This window comes from Podarcis bocagei, assembly GCF_964188305.1.
Source record: "Podarcis bocagei genome assembly, chromosome: 7".
NCBI lineage: Eukaryota > Metazoa > Chordata > Lepidosauria > Squamata > Lacertidae > Podarcis > Podarcis bocagei.
Genome location: NC_138132.1, coordinates 62,265,547 through 62,283,083, shown reverse-complemented (window position 1 = coordinate 62,283,083; position 17,537 = coordinate 62,265,547). Strand labels below are relative to the sequence as shown.

Here is a 17,537-nt window from a genome sequence, read left to right as displayed (position 1 = left end):
TTGGGCAACACGACGGATGTGACTCTTACACACTTAGTCATCAAAAGTCAGAGCAACATGCTCACAGTCTGTCCGTCCTTCATCCAGGCAAGCAAGAAGCGTTATCACAGTTCAGCGACACATTCAAGCCAGGTAAAAAGCAATCGAGGAGAGTGTGGAGCAGGGCCAGAGATGGGTGTATCTGGCAGGGGTCCTGGAGGGCTTCATTGTACAGAATCAGGCCATTGGTCCACCTTGCTTCTGGGACCTTCTCCATGCAAAAGCACCTGCTCCATGCAAAAGCACTGAGGTGTTAAAGATATCAGTTTAATACACATTTAATGTTATGCTTGAGTGCATTGTATTTGAAATGCTACGCTGTAAGGTTTGCATTTGCAATGGGAGGCTTCCATTAGGCATGGGAGGTTTCACTCTGGCAAATGCAGCAGAAAAGGCCGGATGTTTCCCTTTCAGTCATTAGGGTAAGTGATGACTCATTTTTGGAAAACCGAGAAATCTTTAACAACAGGAGATGAAACCCGATAAGCCCAGTGTCTTTAGTCACTGGTGGAGCCAGCAGTAACAGCAATAGAAGCTAAGCTCCACAATGATGATACAAGCAAGTTGCTTAGGATCTCTCTCTGGGAGTAGAGAGAAGAAATTTGTATTGAACTGTTGTTGACATCTGTCTGTCTCGGGAGACAATGGAAGAATGCCCCTTTGGGGTTAACTCAAACTGTTGGAGAGCTACAGCGCCTGCTGTGGCTGTACAGACCTATATGGGAGAGACTAGTTTTATTGCAGGTGGAGCAGATACAGGTGTCTAGTTTTGCTGCTACAGTTGCACAATTGTGTTTCTTCTGTTTGTGCTCCTCCTAACAGTCATTTCTCCTCTGGCCACTGCTGTGGATACAGTATTAGGACCTAAAAAAAGACTGGACCACATTGCTTGCTTGTGTAACAACAATGTGTTCCTTTGTATCTTGTAAGATTTAATTGTAACTGTTTTAAAGACTGTTCTCAGTAAAGCTTTGAAACTCTTTCTTGTGGTGGAGCACATTAGTTTCTCAGGTGCATGGACTCAAATGTGGCTGTCCAGGCCTTTCTCTCCATCCCATGGGCCTCTGCCTAGGAAAGGCCCCCTCCCAGTGGGCACACCCCTCACTCCCCCTCCCCTCCTCAAGCGCTTTTGCTTGGGTGAAATGTGTCTTTGAACTGTGATAATGCCCATGCTTGCCTGGATGGTGGATGGAGATGTGTGTGCATGTATAAACCTCTTGGTTTTTGTGAGGCTGGAATGTAGCTACTGTAAAAGGTAAGAATCATACCCACTACTCCACCCAGTTTTACCTCTGTTCCTGCCCATCAGTGGCCTTTGTCCTCAGGTGGCTGAAAGGGGTTCCTAATCTGTGTTCCATACCGGCTGGCAGCAGCTGCCCAGCATTTCAGACAGGTGTACCTGAAGCATCTGCTCGGCCCACTGAACTGGGACCCTTCCCCAGTTTTCCCCAGTAAATAGTCAGGGGGACACCTAGAATATGAGACAGCGGTAACAATTGCACATGACTCCCAAGAATGTGAAGCTTTGCATATCACTTCCCCATCACAGAAGGAAATAGTTGACTCAGCGAAGACTCAACTGGGAAGTGCAAATTGACTTTCTCCAGTTCTGCATTTTGTTTTTTTTAAAATATTTTTTATTGCATTTTTTCCAGATCCAGATATACAAAGAAATAACAGAAAAGAAAAAAAGAAAGAAAAAGAGAATCATCTTTTCAAAACATTTTTCCATAACCAACCGGACTTCCCCACGTCTCCCTCACCATGCGTTCTTTACAATAAAAATATCAGCAAATTATAACCTTGTTTCGTGCATTCTTTTGTTCTTTCAAGTAATTATATTTTAAGCTTAAAATACTCATTATCAATTTACTCTAAAAACAAATGTAGTATTATTTTAAACATTAGTCCTTCCATTAATATAACTTAATTTCCCATACCATCAAATCTTATTGCTGGAGCTAAATTTTCCAAATCATGCAAATTCTTAACATTCATATAACTTATAAAATTTTTGTAAATAATCCTTAATTTTTTTCCAATCCTCCTCCGTTGTTTCTTCTCCCAAATCTTGGATTCTGCCAGTCATTTCGGCCAGTTCCATATAGTCCATCAATTGCGTCTGCCACTCTTCCAGTTTGGGTAAATCTTGTGTCTTCCAGTATTTTGCGATGAGAATTCTTGCTGCTGTAGTTGCGTACATAAAAAAAGTTCTATCCTTCTTTAACACCTTCTGGCCAACAATGCCCAGGAGGAAGGCCTCTGGTTTCTTAGGGAAGGTGTACTTAAACACCTTTTTTAACTCATTATAGATCATTTCCCAGAAGGCCCTCACTTTTGGACAGGTCCACCAGAGGTGAAAGAATGTCCCTTCAGCCTCCTTACATTTCCAACATTTATTATCAGACAGATGATATATCTTAGCTAGCTTGACTGGGGTCATGTACCACCTGTATATCATTTTCATAATATTTTCTTTCAGAGCATTACATGCCGTGAATTTCATACCAGTGGTCCATAACCTTTCCCAGTCTTCAAACATAATGTTGTACCCAATGTCCTGAGCCCATTTTATCATGGCTGATTTGACTGTCTCATCCTGAGTGTTCCATTTAAGCAGCAAGTTATACATTCTCGAAAGTACCTTAGTCTTTGGTTCTAACAGTTCTGTCTCTAGTTTCGATTTTTCCGCCTGGAATCCTGTTTTTTTGTCCAACTTAAAAATCTCTTGAATTTGAGCATAATGAAACCAATCTTGCACCTTATTCTCTAGTTTTTCAAAGCTCTGCAACCTCCAATTGTCTCCAATTTTTTCTATTATTTCCCCATATTTCGGCCAGCCGGCCTCCATATTGGGTTTTTTTCGAGCCTTGGCCTCCACTGGTGATAACCACCTCGGGGTCTTACCTTCTAATAAGTCTTTGTATTTTATCCAGACCATAAATATTGCTTTTCTGACAATATGGTTTTTGAACATTTTATGAGTCTTTACCTTGTCGTACCACAAATATGCATGCCATCCTAAAGAGTTATTAAAACCCCTCCAGTTCTGCATTTTGGAAAGTTAAATGCAACCTTGTGCAACCATGAATTACAACGCCTATAACACACCTTTTGGAGATCTGTTAAAAAAGAAGAAGGAGAAGGAGATTCAGGTGGAACTTGCTGGCATTGCTGAATGGCCTGTTTATAACGTATTGTGAGGGAGAGTTGAGGAAAGGAACAAGAAGCACTGAAATTAAAGAGGCTGTAAAATGTTGTAGGGCAGAGAGAATTGAGGGTGGAGTAGCCCAGACTAGAGGAGGGAAATTTTTCTAGCCTGAGGATCACATTTTTTTTTTCATGTCCAGGGGGGGGGGGGCGCAAAGGTGCTATTCATTTGCAACCACTGTCTGAAGTAATTAGAAATGACCCTAAAACAACAGGAGTCCAAATTAATCACCCACAATGCTGCATAGGAATGTTTGCTGGCGACACACTGATTTTATTGAATTAACAATTAAGAAAAGAAGGCAATGCCTCTCATGGCAAGAATGATGCAGAAGGTCTGGCCTTCAGATTAGCCTAAAGAAATCAGAAATGCTGTGCTTTAATTCAGATCACAAAAATAAACAAAATAGACAACGCAGGTATACCAAGTCATGGCCAAGCCATGAAATATTTGGGTGTGGTAGAAAAACACAATTACAGACCATTTATGAAAAATAATAATCTAAAAGCTTTGCAAATACGGAGGGGGGAAAAACCCACTTCCATGGAAATGAATAGCGTACCACATTTTAACTCACCTTTTCCGTCTGTCACCTATTCCTATGGCAACTAAAACGCTCAAAAATTGGCAGACTTTTATTTATTTATTTATTTATTTATTTATTCACACTGGTAAAATAGCAAGATTAACCCCCCCCCCACTATAATGTATAAACCATTCCAAGATGTTCACAATGAACACTGCTACAGCAGATGTCTTGTGGTTCAGTTTTATGTTGATGTTTGTTATTTGTATGTTCAGAAAAATCAAATATTTACCACAAAAAAAGCCCACCCGGTCAGGAAGCTGAAACCAATCACTTACTTATAGATATATCATTGTGTGAATAATGCAGAAGTTTATTGTAATTTCGAGGAGATAAGTGATCTGGCATGGTCAACTCTTCCTGTCTCTGGTTATCTCTTCCTGTCTCTGCTTATGTTTTATGTTTATAACACATAATTTATGTTTATGTTTATAAAACATGATTTATGTTTTTCTCTATCCTTTGTAAAAAGGTCTTTGATGTGTGGACTGTTGGCACTGGTCAGTAAAAGCCTTTGATGTATAGCCTGGCTTTTTGCCTTTGAGCTTGTAGTTGAGCCTGTATTGGCCCTAACAGGACACAGTATCTATAAAATACCTAGTTTTGGGGCATGCCAGTCAGAAGTTCACCACAGGCTGTTGGCCACAGTGCTGTGCATCAAAAGCTACCTGGAGGTCACTTTGCCACTTCTTCAGGGCTTCTCAGTAGCAGATTGAAGTGCTGCCTGGTAATGTACATTTTGCTTGCTGTTTGCAATAAAATCTGTAACCTTCTCACCCACTTGTGTCTATATTGCTTCTGATTCTAATTTTAAAAGAACCATCTCCTACTGGTGATTGGGAGTGGCTGTCGAGACCACATAACACTGGTCTTGAAAGATCTATATTGGCTCCCAGTACATTTCCAAGAACAATTCAACATGCTGGTGCTGACCTTTAAAGCCCTAAACGGCCTCAGTCCAGTATACCTGAAGGAGAGTTTCCACCCCCATCGTTCTGCCTGGACACTGAGGTCCAGCACCGAGGGTCTGCTGGTGGTTCCTTCATTGCAAGAAGCCAAGTTACAGGGAACCAGGCACAGGGCCTTCTTGTTAGTGGCACCCGCCCTGTGGAACGCCCTCCCACCAGATGTCAAAGAGAAGAACAACTAGCAGAATTTTAGAAGACATCTGAAGGCAGCCCTGTTTAGGGAATATTTAAATGTTTAACAGAGCACTGTATTTTAAAACTTTGTTGGAAGCCGCCCGGAGTGGCTGGGGAAACCCAGTCAGGTGGGCGGGATATAAATAATAAATTATTACTATTATTTGGCAAAACAATCATTAAGGAGGTTTGCCATCCCCACTGCCCACTCCCTCCCAGTAGAGAATATCCTATCAACTCATAGTGGCACTCACCAGAACAGAAGGATCCTGGGCATGTGAACTGGACCCTGTAATCATGGCAGGACCGACCAGGTTCTTGCTCATCATTGATGCAGGCAAAGCCTTGAGTAGGGTCATACCTGAATAACAGCAGGATGGGGGGGGAAGCACTCTGTATGAAATTGCATGTTACAGGTGTTATTTTCCACATCTTAATTTAATAATAGTAATAATAATAATAATAATAATAATAATAATAATAATAATAATAATAAAATTTATTTATACCCCGCCCTTTCCAGCCAGAACTGGGCTCAGGGTGGCTAACACTGATAAAATTACAATAAAATGTAATTGGAAGGGGGGCAGTTAATTAAAATACGGGTTAAAATATGGGTTAAAATAGAATTTAAAATGCAGCCTCATTTTAATAGTAGCCCATAAATCAAAACCATAAGGGGAGGGAAACATAAGGGTCAGACTGAGTCCAAACCAAAGGCCAGGTGGAACAGCTCCGTCTTGCAGGCCCTGCGGAAAGATGTTAAATTCCTCAGGGCCCTAGTCTCTTGTGACAGAGTGTTCCACCAAGTCGGGGCCAGTACTGAAAAAGCCCTGGCCCTAGTTTAATTTAGTAATCATAGAACTGTAGAGTCAGAAGGGACCCCGAGGATCATCTAGTCCAACCCTCTGCAAGGCAGGAATATGCAGCTGTCCCATACGGGGGTCAAACCTGCAACCTTGGCATTATCAACATCACAGTCTAGCCAACTGAGCCATCTATGTTTAATTTAGTTACATTTTGGCTATGTAATAGGAGCCACACTCATCTCTGCACTTTGGAAAACAAAGAAACCATACATCGCAACATTTAAAATGCACGCACACACACACACACTATTTAATTAGTAAAGTAAATAAAAACAAATACATTCCCTTATGAACAAAATTCCAGGAGTCATTTGCTATTGGCAGGTGGGGGCCAGAAGAACTGAACAGAGCAACTGAAGTCAATTTTCCCTTTGTTTTTTTACCCGCTGCATCTCCACCCAGACTAGCAAGAGGCATTATTAGAGTGCAAGGATACATCCCAGCCAGCAGAAATATGCAAGGAGGGTGTGAGCCACAAGCCACTGGCTGGCGGAGCGAGAGGTGAAATGAGTAGCACAATAGACAAGACTCTTGCCAACCGTGCAGAAGCCAGAGTCTCCTCTGCACAAACACATTTCTTTAATTGTTGCCGTTCACTAATCACCTTCCACGTATGCCCCAACATGATATGCAAAACACAATGTAAAAAGTGGTAGGAAACAGTTACAAAGCATCAAAAGAAAAAGGAGAAGGTGAGTGTAAATGCAATGCCGAATGGACACTTGTTGCAAGGGACACCTCTTTCCACCCAGTTAAATAAGAGGCATCATTGCAGCTCAAGGAGCCAGGGAAACTGGAAAAAAACAACCAAAGAGGGTGTGAAGCAGGGATGGTGGAGGATATGGCTTGAGAGAGTTCCAAGGGCCAGATTGAGGGGCCTGGAGGGTCACATTTGACAGTCTAGATCAGGCACCCCCAAACTCAGCCCTCCAGATGTTTCGGGACTACAACTCCCATCATCCCTGACCACTGGTCCTGTTAGCTAGGGATGATGGGAGTTGTAGTCCCAAAACATCTGGAGGGCCGAGTTTGGGAATAGAAAAAGGTTCCCTATTTCTAAGCTAGAGTGCAATACATGAAACCCTATCTGACACCTGTAAAAAAAGTTCACAACCATCACAAAAGTGTCTTCTCACACTGAGAACTTTTGCCCTGTCTTCAGGGCAGGAATCCCATCCAGAGTCTGTACGTTGATGGCAAGGGGCTCAGCACAAATCTTGCCAGGGTATTCGCTCCGCAAATTGGAAAGGAGTTCATAGTCTCCCCTTCCTGATGGATTGTCCCGATCAAACCACTGGGTCATGCATCCTAAAGTGTGAAAAGGCAAGGCAAGACTCAAATGAGTGTTGGTTGCAGGTATGGGAGGACAAGGAAGTTGGAACAGAGGAACACAGGAAGCTGCCTGATACTGAGTCAGACCATCACTCCGTGAAGCCCAATAGTGAACCCCCCAGGCATTGTTAACTGTTGAAGGATAAATATAGCACCCACAGTGCCTATCCTCCATCCCCTAATCGAGCCTGCTGCTACCACTACCCTCCATGCAGTGCAGGATACTATCTTGTCACTAGTGCAGAAGTGGGTTGCAGGAAAGGGGAACACCTGCTCTTTTGCCCTTAGTAAAATGTGGAGCAGATGGATTGCCCAAGACATTTGGGCACTAAATTATGTCATGTGAATGCTCCGATATGACATGCAAATAAACAATTATGGAAAATGGAATAAATTATTGTGTGAACGCAGCCACCTTCTTTTTTTAATACAACCACTGCCATCCAATGAGATGTGGGCATGTTTAAGGGGGTATGTTTAACAAAGGAGTGGGTTCCATGTCAGCAACACCTCATATATAAACTAAAGACTCCTGCTTTTAATTTATGAGCAATTGTTTTGGTGTTATACAGGCATGGCTTATTATGGTGTGGTTGGAGATCATTCCCCCATCTCACCACAAGATGTCCTGGTTGACTCACCTGAGCAGAAGTTTGAGGGACAGGTGAAGCGGACTTTGTAATCCAAGCAGGAATACTTCTGCTCCTTACTTACACAAGCAAATCCTTCTTTAGTATTAAACCTAGTGGGGTGAGAAAGAGAACGAAAGAAGCAATCTGACTCACCAAACCGTGACCAGGAAAGAGAGAAGAAGTGGTAGAGAGATTATCTGCACTAAACTGGGATCCAACAGAACCTTCCTTTGAAATACAAAGAGCAGCTTTGAAGAATCGATTTTTCTTGGGTCCATGGCAAGGAGAGAAAAACTTCCCCTCCCAAGGCTGATCATGCCTCCCCATTCACATAACAATCTATGTAATGTTAACAAGCACACTAATAACATTCATGTCTTCTTTGGCCTTGACAGCATCAAGCCAGGAGTTCTTTCATTCAGTCTCTCCCTGTGTTACTAGGGAAGAAGAGATGCAACAAGAGAACTGATTGCCACATGTATGTATTCTTTCATGTAAAACAATCAGAGCAATTTGAAATCACACCCGTTGTTATTGCTTCACAACTACGTTTTGCAGTAACACTTTCACTGAATCACACATGCAATGGAATATTGCACATGCTAATTTGGGTAGGAGTCATCGATATCTGTATGAATAACGGCTAGGGATCTGCTGGGTGTCTTAATCCATTCTGATATTCAGTCATACATTCCCCTGGTGTTTTCCATTCCACTGCACTTGCTTTCCTTTGATAAAGTGCTTTCTATTTTGTAGTCTGCTGATGTGAAAATGTATGTATACTTAGCCATCAACAAATATTTACAAATCGGTTGCTTTCTTTACATGCTTGTTTTCAAAGTTAATGAATTTCTGCAGGGTAGCTCTGTTAAACTTCTACAGTAAGGTGTCCTTTGGCACCTTGATGACAAAGTCAATCAAGTGACTTATCACAAAGCCAGTGGGGTCCAAACTTTTTTCAAAGGGGGCCAGATTTGATAAAGTGAAGGGCTGTGAGGGCCGACCAAAGTTGTTAAGCTTTTTTTTTGGATTGAAGTTGTTGAGCTTTTTTACGGTTTTACCCCAAAGTTGTTGAGCTTTAGGATTTTACCCCAGGAAATAAACTGCCACAGAGGCTGGATTAGACCAAGCAGCGGGCTGGATTAGGACTTTGGACATGCCAGCACAAAGCCCTATATGGTTGCAATTATAACCATATCCACTCTTGATTTCAGTAAAGTTTTTCACAAAGTCCCCCATGATATTCTTGCAGAGAAGTTGTGGCAAGATGTGGGCTGGATGAGGTAACTGTGAAGTGGATTTGTAGCTGGTTGACTGACCGAACCCAAAGAGTGCTCATTAATGGTTCTTCATCATCCTGGAAAAAAGTGACAAGTGGGGTGCCACAGGGTTCTGTCCTGGCCCCATTGTTGTCCAATGCCATTATGAATGACTTGGATGAAGGAATTGAGAGGATGCTCATCCAATCTTCAGATGATACCAAACTGGGAGGGGTAGCTATTGCCACAGAAGACAGAATCGGGATTCAAGATGACCTTAACAGATTGGAGAACTGGGCCCAAGCTAAGAAAATAAATTTCAATAGGGACAAATGTAAGGTTCTGCATTTAGGCAGGAAGAACCAGCTGTGCAAAAACAAGTCCTTTCTGATTGCAATACATTATTTCATAAATGTGTGTTCTGTTCAGAAAGTGTTCTTGTGTTGAAACATAATGCTCAAGCTAATCTATGGCTGCATACCTACCCCCAAAGTATCCCAAGAACCACAGTTTAATCCTTACAGATTTCCAACACCTCAAATAAACCACACTGGGGTTGGGAAGGGAGTGAGGTAAAACTTTAAGATGAAGATACAGGGGGTGGGTGCAAGTCCAGATGGTTCTTCCCATTTTGGCAAAGCGTCCTGATTTTGGAAATCAGGACCAGCAAGACATAGATGACTTTTCATGGTAAGTGTGACATCACCCATGAGCGAGGGTGGCAAATCCACAATGACTGTATCTCTCTATGGCATGCTCCCCATGACAGCCATGTTGTCTTATGCCACCCACCCATGGTATCCTCAGCACTCTCTCAAATGTGCCACCAGGTCTAAAAAGCTCGGTGACCCCTAGCACACAGCATTCAAAGCAAGAGTCTGTGGGCAGATGGAAGAAAATCCACTGGATAATCTGCTTCCAACAGATTCCTCCCACATTCCTAGTTGGGCCAACTGACACATAACAGAAACATTGGAAGGCTGCTCAGTAACAATTAATTCCCTAATGCTGTCCTGGCACCACTCACGGATGAAAGATTTGCCCAGTGCTGGACGCTGGGATTCCCTCCATGGTCTGAGCTTCAATTCCAATGGGCTCAGGGCAAATGTCCGTGGGATATTCCCTCCTCAGGTCAGCAAGAGTTTCAAAGTCACCCACTCCTGAAGGGTCATCCCGGTCGAACCAACGAGTCGTGCAAGTTGAAGCTGAGATGAGACAGAGAGAAACTATTCATGACGCTTTACTCCGGATACACTTTTGGAGAACAGGAAGTTTTTTGAGTGGAAATAAGGAACAATAATAAAGAGGTCTTTGAATTCACATAATGTGTCTGACAATGCAAGTGTGGTCTCAGGGTATGGTGTGAAGGCACAAAATGGTGAAGCCAAACAGGACCAGGTCTGGTTAGTTCTTGGATGAGAAACCATTTATGTAGGTGCATTGCAAGCTGATATTGTGTCACCACCCCCTTCTTTCTGAGATGCACTGGAATGGTCTGCACTCCATTGTACCATCTTTCCACTATATTCAAGATGTACAGCTATGAGCTGCTTGTTTATTGGGCATTATACCGTTATGTGTTTGGTGAGCAGGGGGTCAGACTGGATGAAGCCCTGAGTCCCTTCCAAACCTGCCAGGGAAGAATGTATAAGAGGAAGGCTGCCACGCCAGTTCCTTTGTCAAGGTAATGGCTCTAGCTGGCTAGTTAAGTACAGTGGTACCTCGTGTTACAAACACCTCAGGTTACAAACACTATGGGTTACAGACTCCGCTAACCTGAGTAGTACCTCAGGTTAATAACTTTACCTCAGGATGAGAATGGAAATTGCATGCTGGCAGTGCGGCGGCAGCGGAAGGCCCCATTAGCTAAAGTGGTACATTAGGTTAAGAACGGTTTGAGGTTAAGAACGGACCTCCGGAACAAATTAAGTTCATAACCAGAGGTACCACTGCACCATGATTTAGCATATCCAAAGAAGTTGTTCTGTTGCCATAGAACGAAATGGGTGGGCCTTTTTCCGTGGGGAGAAAAATGGGCCTTAGTGGGGCTGGTTTTGTGAGACTATGGTGTCTTTATGATAGATTGGCGCCTGAGGCGAACCACAAAATAGCTCCTCCACCTTTAGGTAAGAACCCCCATCCCCACTGAGAACATCTCATCAATACATAGCAGCCATAGCTGTCAACGTTTTCCTTTTTTTAAGGGAAATTCCCTTATTCTGCATAGGATTCCTCTCAAGAAAAGGGAAAAGTTGACAGCTATGATAGCAGCACTCACCAGAACAGAAGGATTCTGGGCAAGTGAATTGGACCACATAATCTAGGCAGGACTGACCAGGTACTTGCTCAATGTTGACACAGGCAAAGCCTCTAGTAGTGTCATACCTGCATAAGAGAGGGATAAAAAGTTGTGCTGTATGGAATGACAGTTACAGATATAATTGTGCCCATCTTAGTTGAGTATTGTTATGAGCTTGCGGGTGCTAGACATTTCTCAAGTCCTGGAACCAGTAAGTGTTAGAATTTAATCAAGGCTCCGGGGGCTATAGGATCCCTTCTCAGCTCTGGAATCCATGCCCACCTTTGGAAAGAGAAGAAATTATGTATCACAAGGATTTTAGAAAAATACATCTCTGAGCAAGAGCACAAGTGCATGGTCTGATCTGGCATCTTTAAAAAAAATCACAGCCATCAACAAAAGTGTCTTCTCACACTGAAAATCTTTGCCCTGTCTTCAATGCAGGTCTCCCGTCCACAGTCTGTACGTTGATGGCAAGGGGCTTGTCACAAATCCCACCAGGATATTCACTCCGCAGATTGGAAAGGAGTTCATAGTCTCCCTTTCCAGACAGATTATCCCGATCAAACCAGCGAGTTGTGCATCCTAAAGAAGGGGGAAAGGCAAGGCAAAACTTAAACGAGTGTTTGTTGCAGGTATGCGAGGACAAGAAAGATGGAACATGGGAATACAGGAAGCTGCCTGATACTGAGTCAGAGCATCACTCCATGAAGCCCAGTAGTGCATGCACTGACTGGCAGCTGCTCTCCAAGTCTTTCCCAGCCATACCTGCAAATGCGAGGACCTGAACCTGGGATCTTTTGCAAGCCGTGCAGATGCTGCAGCCCTTTGCCCATGCCCAGCTCTTCCAAAGGCAAGCAGAAACACCATTCTCAGTGCCACCCTGCTCTTTGAGTGGACCCACTTGCTCAACAGTGTCCCAGGTCATTCACTTACCCGTTGAACCTGTGAGGGGCCCTTCCAAGCCCCTCTCTGTGCTGCTAGCTCCATCCTTATCACTCCTTGCTGGTTCAAGCAGGGCAGGTGGATGGGCAGTGGCAGCACAGAGGGGAATCAGCTGGGAGATGGAGGCCCTTGCAGTGTGGTGGGCTTCAGCAAGCGCCCAACAATGCCATCTTTTGATATCAGCCTTACAGGAGCTGTGCAAGCATAGCTGAGTGGCAGGGCACCTGCCTTGCATGCGAAAGGTCCCTGGTTCGATCCTCAGCATCTCCAGGTAAGACTGGAGGTGCTCCCTGTCTGAAACCCTGGAGAGCTGCTGGCAGCCAGTGCAAACAATATTGAGTTAGATGGACCAAGGGTCTGACTCAGTACCAGTCAGCTGCTTACGTTCCCTATTGGTTCCAGTCCTCCTTGACTGGGGGATTCAGCAGGGGAATAAAGGGGGTTGTCCTCTGTTACCACAGAGGCATTGTGAGGCCTGTTACACACAGACTGTCACGTTTGCTCTTTTCTTGCCACATTACAAGGGCACGAGGAAAAGGAAAAAGGAACTACGGGAGCAAATGTTTGGTTGTGCAACACGGGCACGCTTGTTCTTCCACAACCACAGGCAATAGTTCCCTAAAATTACAGGGCTGGTATATTTCCCACCCCTGCCCCCATACACTCAGGTTGCAATATTTTATCAGGAGGAAAATGTGACTCCACATACAAACACAGAGGACTGGGGCGCCTTTGGGTGGAGCGAGGCCACTCTTGCTCCAGGCAGAAGCAACAGCAGCAAAATCCAACCATTGCCCTCTGCTGAAGAGTAGAGGTGTTAAGTCCTGCCCTGCCTACCTTGCACCTGCTGATCAAGGATGCTGCCATTCTCCCTCACCACAAACCGGAGGATGCTATCTTGTCTCCAGTGTCAAAGCAAGAGTCAACTGACAGCCCCGGGTCAGCTTCCAGATGTGAAATGGATTGCTCCCCAAGAGAAGCACTTTGCAGCACTCTTCAGCTCAGAAGAAGTGGGATGGTGGGTGTCCTGTTTTGAGCATTGTAGCCAATGTCAGTCCTACTCAGAGTAGACCCACTAAAGGTAATAGTCATGATGACTAACACAGGCCCATTCATTTCAAAGGGGTCTGTTTTGAGGACTTAGGCTGCTATCACATGGACGTTTGTTCTGTTTTCCAGACTGTTTCCCTAACTGTTAATTTCCATTTGAGGTTTCATATGATGTAAAAGCCACTTTAGTGCTCATTTCTGTATTATTTGCTTCCAGAAGAAGCCCTTTTGTGTGTGGGGGGGGGGGAATGAGCACTAAACTTGTGCTATATTCTACTATGTTTCTGGTTTTTATGCCTTGTGACAGTTCAAGTACAATGCGGAAATTAATAATGGCAGAAATGTCAGGGAAATGGAATAAACTCTTGTGTAAATGCAGCCAAAGTGAGCAGGCAGAGGAAGCAGCTCTCCTCCACACTGTGGATTTTTGGAGGCATATTTATTAAGGCCTTTTCTGAGCACACTGTGAGTTCCATGTCAGCAACCCCTCTTATATAGTATAAAAGTGAAAGACAGTTCACTTTTGAGCAATTGGTTTGGTGTTATACAGACATAGTTTAAGTGGTTGAAGATCATTCCCCCATCTCACCATAAGATGTCCTGGTTGACTCACCTGAGCAGAATTTTGAGGGACAGGTGAAGTGGACTTTGTAATCCAAGCAGGAATACTTCTGCTCCTTATTTACACAAGCAAATCCTTCTTTAGGGTTAAACCTAGTGGGGAGAGTAAGAGAATGAGAGAAGCATTCTGACTCACCAAACTGTGACCAGCAAGAGAGAAGCAGTTGTAGAGAGATAATCTGTACTAAACTGGGATCCAACAGAACCTGGGATCCATCAGAACCTTCCTTTGAAATACAAAGAGCAGCTTCAAAGAATCTATTTTTCTTGGGTCCATGGCAATGAGAGAAAGAGTTAAACTTCCCCTCCCCTCACAAGGATGATCATGGTTCTTCATTTCTGGCATCACTCACGGATGAAAGATCTACCCAGTGCTGGACGCTGGGGTTCCCTCCACAGTCTGAGCTTCAATTCCAGTGGGTTTAGGGCAAACATCCGTGGGATATTCCCTCCTCAGGTCAGCTAGAGTTTCAAAGTCACCCACTCCTGAAGGGTCGTCCCGGTCAAACCAACGAGTCGTGCAAGTTGAAGCTGAGATGAGACGAAGAGAAACTATTCACTGCCCTTTACTCTGGATACACTTTTGGAGAACGGGAAGTTTTTTGAGTGGAAATAAGGAACAATAATAAAGAGGTCTTTGAATTCACAAAATGTGCCTGACAATGCAAGTGTGGTCCCAGGGTATGGTGTGAAGGCACACAAAGCCACCACTTTGGTGAAGCCAAACAGGTTGAGGTCTGCTCAGTTCCCGGATGACAGACCACCGATGTAGGTGCATAGCAAGTTAATATTTTGCCATATATTTTGCCAACCACAGGGCCTAGGACTTGCTGATCAGAAGGTTGGCGGTTCGAATCCCCATGACGGGGTGAGCTCCCATTGCTCGGTCCCTGCTCCTGCCAACCTAGCAGTTTGAAAGCACGTCAAAATGCAAGTAGATAAATAGGTACTGTTCTGGCGGGAAGGTAAACGGCGTTTCCGTGCGCTGCTCTGGTTCGCCAGAAGAGGCTTAGTCATGCTGGCCACATGACCCGGAAGCTGTACGCTGGCTCCCTCGGCTAATAAAGCGAGATGAGTGCCGCAACCCCAGAGTCGACCACGACTGGACCTAATGGTCAGGGGTCCCTTTACCTTTACCTTTACCTTTACCTTTACCTTACAAGAAGACTTCAGTGACTAAAAAGTTTCCTTTTCATGCTGATTGGGTGGCTGGAGAGAGAGAGATTTGGAGGGACCCTGTTGCAGAAATGGTAATGAGTCTTTGATTACACCTTCCCACCCATACCAGTTGGAAAGGGTACAGACTATGGATTTTGTGTTAAAGCACCAGATCGAGAGGATTGTTTTACTCCCTATTACCAAGCAAGCAATGCTCACCAGTCTCGGAAACTTCCCCATACTTCTTGGCTGGCAACGTCCCTATCTGTCGTCCACCCAAGCTTTCAGTGCTTCAGCTAGAAATGCACAACAAGCTTTTATACACCTCGGGACCATACCTCTAACTGCATTGCTATGATTCCTCCCTTCGAGTTGGGTAACTAATACTGCTGGCAGTTACAGAGCTGATTCCCAATGCCAGGTGATCTCCACCCTGCATAATCACTCACATGACGCAGTGCACACGCACCATTTGAATGGGAATGCCCATCCACTATGCAGGGGCTCAGCCCTTGTAGCCCCTAGAAGTTGGCTCCTATGAGGCAGCCTGTTCTGTAGGCTTATGTTCTAAAAGATGCAGCGAAAACGAAGAGCGGATATAGAGAAAGAAACAGGAAAATCTACCCAGGCACATTAGACTTGCTGCTGTGGAAATATTTCAGGGGGAGCTCAATGGAGCTGTTCTTTCAGCAGTACTGATGGAAAGGGCCCCTGCTTTCCATCTCTCCCATTAGGACTGTGCTGTTTGGTTTTGTCCCCCCAGATCTGGAGAGCCAGGTGGGTGTGTACAGCCATTTAGTAAGGAGCCTGAGGAACCTATCAGTCTTTGTGGGCTCTCATGCTACTGACATTTCCGTAGGATTGTGGAGTTGGAAGGGACTCCAAGGCTCATCTGGTCCAACCCCTGCATTGCAGGAGTCACAGCTAAAAAAATCCCTGACAGATGGCCATCTAACCTCTGCATAGAAACTTCCAATGAAGGAGAATCCATCACCTTTTATGGGAGTCCATTCCACTGTCACTCAGCTCTTTTTTTTTTTATAAAATTTTTATTGGTTTTACAGAATTTTTAAAAGACAAACAAACACCTAAAAAGACATACAAACACGTATAATTTCATAACATTGTTTTCATAAACCTCTTTTCCGGGACTCCCCCATACCCCCCCTTTCTGCATTCCAATGTCCATAATTCCACTGTCACTCAGCTCTACACCGTGTTGCCAGGTCGCATGACTGAGCTGAATGGGCTGAAGATCGAACCTAAATTCCCCCACCTCTGTAAATTTCTTTTTGGAAATTGACACTGGCTTTGGCTCAGCCAGCTGAGCAAGTTACATACATCGGCATATTGTTGGCTGAGCCAGGGTTGGGGGCTCAGCACCAGTGGAGATTCGCAGCACCTTAAATTCCTGGTCACAGGGTTAGCCCCCCACCCCCAACCTATTATTTATACTATACCATCAATGGCCAGAGCCGATGACAGGCAGAATGACAGAATCGTAGAGTTAGAAGGAATCCCAAGGGTTATCTATTCCAATCCTGTGCAATGCAGGAATCTTAGCTGAAGCATCCAAGACAGATGGCCACCCAACTTCTGCTTAAAAACCTCCAACAAGTTCTATGAATTCTAACTTTGTCCTCCTCCTCCTCCTCCTCCTACCTGATGTGTCCTATAAGGAGCAACAGCTCCCAAGGAGGCACTGACAGCCATGGTAACTCTCCGGACTGAATATGCAACAACAATACTCTTTATTTCAGTCCAACGACCCACAAACACATTTTCTTTTCTTTTTAGAAATATTTTTTATTAGGGATTTAAAAATAACAATTTAACAAAAATACATCACCCACATTTCCCCCCTCCCCCCTAAAAAAAGAGAAAAACCTGCCTTCACACCCCCACCCCCAGACTTCCCTCAGCTCCTCTCTCTGGTTTCTCAGCACATGTTATTCTCTGCAAGTTGTAAAATTGTAAAGATCCTCAATTTATCTATCTGTATGTTGCCAATAAAGAATTTGGGAGTGTTTATTCAAAACCTGCCAAGGAGTCCAGTTCATTTTGTTTTTCTTTAAATACTTCGTAAAAGGTTCCCATTCTTCTTTAAAGTCACAGTTATCCTTGTCACGTAGTCTATGTGTCAATTCCGCCAATTCCGCATAGTCCATCAATTTCTCTTGCCACAGTTCTTTAGTGGGGATTTCCTCATTCTTCCATCCTTGTGCTATTAAGACTCTTGCTGCCGTTGTCGCATACATGAAAATGCTTTTTAACTTCCTTGGCAGGTCTACAAAAACATTTTCAAAAGCAAAGATACAGAGATACAGGGCAAGGGTTCCAAGGCGGATCACTGTGTTTTAACCAGAGCATGTATGGTTTCTATTTTTTATTATA

General features: G+C 44.1%; 2 protein-coding genes across 2 annotated transcripts in view; one reads left to right on the top strand and one right to left on the bottom strand.

The window, feature by feature from the left end:
- Positions 1-17,537, top strand: part of LOC308590908 (uncharacterized protein F13E9.13, mitochondrial-like) — a 546,161-nt gene that overhangs the window by 90,923 nt on the left and 437,701 nt on the right. The gene's annotated exons all lie outside the window — the stretch shown is intronic.
- Positions 3,503-16,856, bottom strand: LOC308591551 (uncharacterized protein; the record flags this gene model as incomplete). Its single annotated transcript, XM_081202318.1, has 10 exons — positions 3,503-3,603; positions 5,233-5,339; positions 6,984-7,155; positions 7,821-7,921; positions 10,098-10,275; positions 11,349-11,455; positions 11,783-11,954; positions 13,978-14,078; positions 14,339-14,349; positions 16,806-16,856. 10 exons carry the CDS (start codon positions 16,854-16,856, stop codon positions 3,599-3,601), a joined length of 1,005 nt encoding a protein of 334 aa, XP_081058444.1. The 3' UTR covers positions 3,503-3,598.